At 37.6% G+C, this 6,549-nt stretch overlaps 1 protein-coding gene and 1 long non-coding RNA gene across 2 annotated transcripts in view; one reads left to right on the top strand and one right to left on the bottom strand.

Annotated features, from left to right (window-relative positions):
- LOC111431154 (replication factor C subunit 2) overlaps positions 1 to 5,254 on the top strand; it is a 7,602-nt gene extending 2,348 nt beyond the window's left edge. The window contains exons 4-7 of the mRNA XM_023067705.1: positions 601 to 796; positions 4,373 to 4,501; positions 4,581 to 4,775; positions 4,847 to 5,254. Coding sequence (XP_022923473.1) covers positions 601 to 796; positions 4,373 to 4,501; positions 4,581 to 4,775; positions 4,847 to 4,957 — 631 coding nt within the window. The 3' untranslated portion in view covers positions 4,958 to 5,254. The remainder of the gene's footprint in view (positions 1 to 600; positions 797 to 4,372; positions 4,502 to 4,580; positions 4,776 to 4,846) is intronic.
- On the bottom strand, positions 3,445 to 5,790 carry LOC111431157. Its single transcript, XR_002708449.1, has 3 exons — positions 5,733 to 5,790; positions 3,678 to 3,679; positions 3,445 to 3,488 (listed from the first exon to the last, which is right to left on the bottom strand). It is a non-coding gene; the product is annotated as an uncharacterized LOC111431157 (long non-coding RNA).
- Between the last annotated feature and the right edge of the window lie 759 nt (positions 5,791 to 6,549).

Genomic DNA, 6,549 nt, shown 5'->3' with positions numbered 1-6,549 from the left:
TTTTTTTTTTTTTTTTTTTTGTTAAATTCACGTATCTTGTCTATTTTGAAGTGTCAAATATGTTTGTAGTCTCATTTGAACTGAAAAAGATGTCTGTCTGTCTACCCCTACAAAAGAAGAAGAAAATGAAAGAGGAAATAGAAACCACAGTAACAAAGCTGCTGAGCTCCGGAACCTTTGAACATGCACATCTTCTATAAAAAAAAAAATATATATTCCCAATGTGTCCATGTTGTACATTTGTATAAATTAACAAATTGACATGTCGGTGTCCGTGTCATAATCATGTTTCATGTCTGTGTTCGTACTTGTTTCTTAGGGTATATGACACATCTCATAGTCATAGGTTATATGATCTAACCATATCTAAAAGATTGTTTTCTGCGTGCAAGTTCCACTTTCGTGTCACTATTTGGTCCTAAATGGAACCAAGAAGTTCTTTCTCGGGAGATTTTCTTTGTTTCCTCCTCCCCTTCCTTTTCGCATTTGTATCCCTCACCTAATTTTATTTTCTTTTGCTTTGCTGTTCATTTTCTGACTTTGGGTTCCATTATTTATTTATTACTTTTGGGGATGGTTATGATTATGGAAATAATCCAGCATGACAACTGGAGCACAACAAGCTTTGAGGCGTACAATGGAAATATATTCGAACACAACACGTTTTGCACTTGCATGTAATACCTCCTCAAAAATTATCGAGCCTATTCAGAGTAGATGTGCAATTGTCCGATTTTCAAGATTAACAGATCAAGAGATTCTTGGGCGCCTTATGGTGGTACTTCAAGCAGAAAAGGTATCAATTATTTGTGATAATGATTAGAGATGCATTCCAGACTACATTTCTGTTGTTATAAATACAATCACTCTGCTAAATTTAATTGTTCTTATAAACTTAATGCCGCTTGATTATCTTCTGAAGAAAGTATCACTTTATTGAAAGGCTGAAAGCATCACTATGTTTAGATCTCATGCCATTGTTTTATTATGCATTGTCTCATTGTTCTTTTGTGCAATTTTTTTATGGAAATGGCTAGCTTGTTTAGTAATCATTGGTCATATTTTTAAGCTGTATTGTTCAAAAGGATAAAGAGCCTTGTTCCTCTCAAAACTACTTGTGTAGGCCTGAATTTCTCATAGATATGTGTCTTAAAATTGCACCTAAACAAAGTAAAATGTTAATATTGCTGATTGTTCATGTTAGAAACTTGTGGAAGGGAAGGTTCGGCACTTGTCATGTTGCCTTCTTTTCAGTACTCTCTCACTTTTTGTAGCGTTCCCTTCGTGTATCTCCTATATGCATATATATTAGGGCTATAAGTTAGTCAATTGGTGTTGATTTCATTAAATGGAAACCGATAGGTTTATGGGGTGCAAGCAACCAACTAATCCTAGTTTGTTAGTTTTCCTTTTTTTAAAAAAATAAAATAAAAATAAATAAATAATTAAAAAATCATCATTATTATTTTAATAATCAATGAACATAATATTAAAAATCATTTTTTTTTAGAAAGATATTCGTTTTTTTTCTTTCGGGAGCCCATTAGATATTTACCTAAACCAGTAGGTAGGTCCTTGAGTAGATCTCACGTTAGCCCCAAGACGAGTAAATGCTTGAGCTATTTTTTAGGTTTCTTAGTATATGTTATAACTTTTGAAGGATTTAACTCCAAGATTTTGTATTATATCTTATTTTATTTTAGGCTATGAGAATACAATTTTCCGTTCTCTCAAACTCTTCGGTGGGTGGTAGGCATCCATCAATAGGCTAGCTATCAAAGGGGTAGACACAAGTTTTGAAGGGATTATATTTCTTTCAACTACTAAATTAAGCTCTTGGGTCTCCTTGGTTGGATGTGAGCTTAGCTAACTTCCGACCTACCATCATGGTCTCCCTTTTGGGGGTAATTTGTGGAGTATGATCTTATGGAGCCCTGTTTTAGACTAGGTTCATAAAATGTTTCTCCTTGGAAACATGCTTTTTTCTCAAGGTGGGTCGGCTCACCCTTATCCAGTCTGTGCTGAGTGTTATCTCCAATTACTTCTTATCCCTTTTTCAAGATCTCGGTCCAATCTAAAGTGTTTGACTAGCTTAATCTGGAAGCATAAAAGCCCAAAGAAAATCCCAGTTTTCTTTCGTCCTTGGCCTTTTGAAGCCTAAATACTGATGATAGGCTGCAAAGGAAGTTCAAAGACTGGTCTCTTCTTCCTTCTAGATGCAGATTATGTTGGCAACTTATATTGCACTGATCTATCAAGGCACATTGAGATATTCTAGCGGGTCTTCTGGGGATTTCGTTTAGTATGCCAATTAGAATTGATGATTGGCACTTGGAGGGTTTGAATGCTTGGAATCTGAAAGGTAAAGCTTTGGTGATAGGCAGTTGCGTCTTTAGGGCTCTTTTGTGGCTTTTGTCGAAGGAAAGAAATGCGTGTTCGTTTGAATATAAGTCCTTACATTTTGATTCTTTTTGTAACTTTATATACAAAACACGGGCTCTTGGTGAATTGCTTTACACAAAAAGTTGTTTTGTAATTATAGTATGTTGGTGATTATCAACGATCGGCAGGCTCTTTTAAAGTAGTTGGTGAGGGGAGGGGTTCTCTCAACCCCAGCCCTTAGTGTGTTCTTTCTTTTTCAATGAGTATATCCCCTTTGAGGTTTCTTATCCCAAAAATAATAATAAAAAAGAAACATTATTATTGTTATTGTTATGAAAAAATTTCTAGATGCTCTCGGTTATTTACTCATTAGTCCAAAACTTACTCGAAAGTACTGAAAAGTTGCACTCTTAAAAATTGGATTTGTTGTTCCTTTAATAGGCTTGAAAATTAAGAACAAGAGAATCAAGAAACTTGTAGGGTCGTGTTCAAGATATCAGCAAGCTATCGAGGGAGTCAGATGTCTGGAGCAAAAGAAAAACCGGGCATGTATATTGAGACATTTCGAAAGCACCCCTTTATCTTGAGCATTAGCATGGTTCAACCCAAATGAAGACAAGGATGTATTAAATTGGATCGTCTTTCCCTTGAGCCTAAATCGATCTGCCCTTTCATGGCTAAATTGGCTGAATGAGTTATCTTAATCCATAAGAGGTTTCACTCAGCTATACTGGGCTTACACCTAAAAATTTGCAAGTATGACCAAGGAGACATTCAACATGTTTAATTTCCTCCAAGAAGAAAATGGAAGCTTGAGAATGAAACGCTAAAACAAAGCAATTCATGTAACAGACCAAGCCCATTGCGAGTAGATATTGTCCTGTTTGGGCTTTCTCCTCAAGATTTTAAAACGCGTCTACTAGAGAGAGGTTTCCACACTTATAAGGAATGTTTTGTTTCCCTTTCCAACTGATGTGGGATCTCACAATCCACCCCCTTAGGGGTAAGCGTCTTTGCTGGCACATTGCCCGGTGTCTAGCTTTGATACCATTTGTAACAATTCAAGTCCACCTCTAGCAGAAATTGTTCTCTTTGGGCTTTCCCTTCTGAGTTTCCCCTCAAGATTTTAAAACGCGTCCACTAGAGAGAGGTTTCTACACCTTATAAGGAAATACTTTGTTCTCCTCTCCAACCGATGTGTGATCTCACAATTCATGAGGTGGTCAACGACCATGTAATAACTGCTAACTTGTGTCTTAAAGTGCAGCTTTTTTCCAAGTATGGTTCTCTTCCACTCCTTGCTTAGTTCCCTACCAACACGGAGAAACTATATGTTTCTGGCCTTGGAGCAAGAAAATCAAGCCTTTATTAGATCAGCCTGAAAGCGTGGGACAAAACAGCAGCCTAGTAAAGGCAGTGGTTTAGACAAACCATATAGAAAATGAAATATAGGAGCCACCAAAAATGACAAACACCATCTGATGCACTCACCTCAGCTTTTTATATGCTAACCTTCATTGTCTAGCAAAAGGTTAAAGAGTACCTTAGTCGGCCAATATCGTGAGATGCGAACCATTCTTGCAAAACAGGGTCCTACTACAAATATCATAGAGGCATGGATATAAAACAAACGATTGCCGTGTTTTGAAGCGAGAAGGGTTTGGGGCATCAATGTTACGTGTTATGCTAAATGACTCATGAACACTTCGATGTGCTATGGAGCTGTCAGTTTGCTATGAAAATTTAGAATAAATTCTTGGCTCGTTACACGTTAGCTTGGTCGGCTCCTAGTAGAGGCTTAGATTATGGTTCACTTCAACGTCTCCCTTTGTGTGTTCACCACATATTATTTTGTTTAATTTGCATTTGTCTTTTATCCGTAACAATAGCTCGAGCTTTTTTTAAAATTGTTTCGTTTTGATTTGTGGACTCCCATGTTTGGTAATATGTTCAAGTAGTTTAGAAATGATAATTGTTTGAAAATATGAAGGTACCCTATGTTCCAGAAGGTCTTGAAGCAATCATTTTCACCGCTGATGGTGATATGAGGCAAGCGCTGAATAATTTGCAAGCAACATATAGTGGATTCCGCTTTGTAAACCAGGACAATGTTTTCAAGGTTCCTATCACATGTTTTTATCTTTCCTTATCTTAGACTCAGAAAACTTCATCTTATGACATGCTTGTTGATTCACTAGGTTTGCGATCAACCGCATCCGCTGCATGTTAAGAACATGGTGCGTAACGTGCTTGAAGGTAAATTTGACGATGCTTGTGCAGCTCTGAAGCAACTCCACGACATGGGCTATTCTCCCACTGACATAATAACCACTCTTTTCCGTATTATTAAGAACTATGATATGGCTGAGTATCTGAAACTGGAATTCATGAAGGTATGCTAAAACCTGAGCTATCGTTTGACCATACCAGATTAGCTAGTACTCACTCTTTTGATGAATTGCAGGAAACTGGGTTTGCTCATATGAGAATTTGTGATGGAGTTGGGTCTTATCTGCAGCTATGCGGTCTTTTGGCCAAGCTTTCCATTGTTCGTGAGACTGCGAAAGCGCCATGAATGGTCGAAATGTTGAGGCTGCTTAAAATTCGGCTCGAAGGGGAGGTAGTATGAATTTAAACACTTGTTCCTTAGGATATTAGCTCTTGTTTTTGTATGATATAGTTAGACTAAGCACAAAATTTGGTGTGTTAGGATCATTTTGCTAAGGTTTTAGGCCAATGGCATTGTTGTCGACATTTCTCTCTCCCCTGCCCCCATTGAAGTAGGTACAAGCAAGCCCTTGACTGTGTCCATGATTCTCATTAGTTAAAATCTTTTTGTTTTCAAATGACGTAATCTGATGTTACGACCCAAGTATTTATCAATATCTCGGTACTTTGAGGCAAAGAAGCACGAATACAAACAAAGATATGGTGTGTAACGGTCCAAGTCCATTGCTAGTTGATATTGTCTTAATTGGGTTTTTCCCTTTCGGGCTTCCCCTTAAGACTTTTAAAACGTGTCTACTAGGAAAAAGTTTTCACGCCTTTATGAAGAATGTCCTCTTTGGGCTTTCCATTTCGGGCTTCACCTCAAGGTTATTAAAACGCGTTGGTTGGGGAGAAGGTTCCAAACCCTTATAAAGAATGTCCTTTTTGGGTTTTCCCTCACGAGCTTCCTCTCAAGGTTATTATTAAAACGCATCTGCTAGAAAGAAGTTTCTACACCCTTATAAATAATGTTCTTTTTGGGCTTTCCCTCACGAGCTTCCTCTCAAGGTTATTAAAACGCATTTGTCAGACAAAAGTTTCCACATTCTTATAAAGAATGTCCTTTTTGGGCTTTCTCTTACGAGTTTTCCCTCAATGTTATTAAAACATGTCTGCGAGATAGAGGTTTCCACACTCTTATAAATAGTGTCCTTTTTGGGCTTTCTCTTATGAGTTTCCTCTCGAGGTTTTTAAAACGCGTATGCTAGGGAAAAATTTCTACACCCTTATAAAGAATACTTCGTTCTCCTCTCCAACCGATGTCGGATGTCACATAATGATATGTTATATTTTATAGTCACGTACATGATGTCTTGTTCATCAGTTTCGTACAAAAACAAATTTAAAGTCAATAACCGTGCTTCGAAAAGTTACAATTTGTCAATTCGTTGCTTTGAAAACGGCTCAAAGAGTTGGATTCATATTCAAGTTCTATGGTTAGTGAATGTCCGATATATGTTCGACATGGACATGTTATCGAAACTGAAGCGTCAATGTCCAGTGACTTTGGAGGTCTATTTTGCAAAACTTTATGGTTACAACAGGGGAATGCCCATATCTACGCCAACAGTGCCTGACAAAGGAAGCTTGTGCAGGGTCCATGTGTTACCAATACTTTATTGGTGGCTTGGAACCAATCGTCTGCCAGTTGGAAACATATCTGAGTAACTTCAAAGCCAACTATTACAATCCAACCACCTTGAGTTGCCAATAAAATAAATTCCATCACGAAGAATTCCAAATTTGTCATTTACGATTAACCCAATTGTACGATTCAACTACTTTAATAATCCAGGTGATGTAGAGCGATGTGTGAATCACACCTACAAGATCGGTGATGTACTGAAGAACCGTTCCATGGAGGATTTTCAATTCATAGAATGGGGTGGGGGGGGGGGG

The sequence above is a fragment of the Cucurbita moschata genome, unplaced genomic scaffold (genome assembly GCF_002738365.1).
Source record: "Cucurbita moschata cultivar Rifu unplaced genomic scaffold, Cmos_1.0 Cmo_Scf00035, whole genome shotgun sequence".
Lineage (NCBI taxonomy): Eukaryota > Viridiplantae > Streptophyta > Magnoliopsida > Cucurbitales > Cucurbitaceae > Cucurbita > Cucurbita moschata.
Note: the sequence above shows the minus strand (reverse complement) of the source record. Positions and strands in the feature narration are given on the sequence as shown.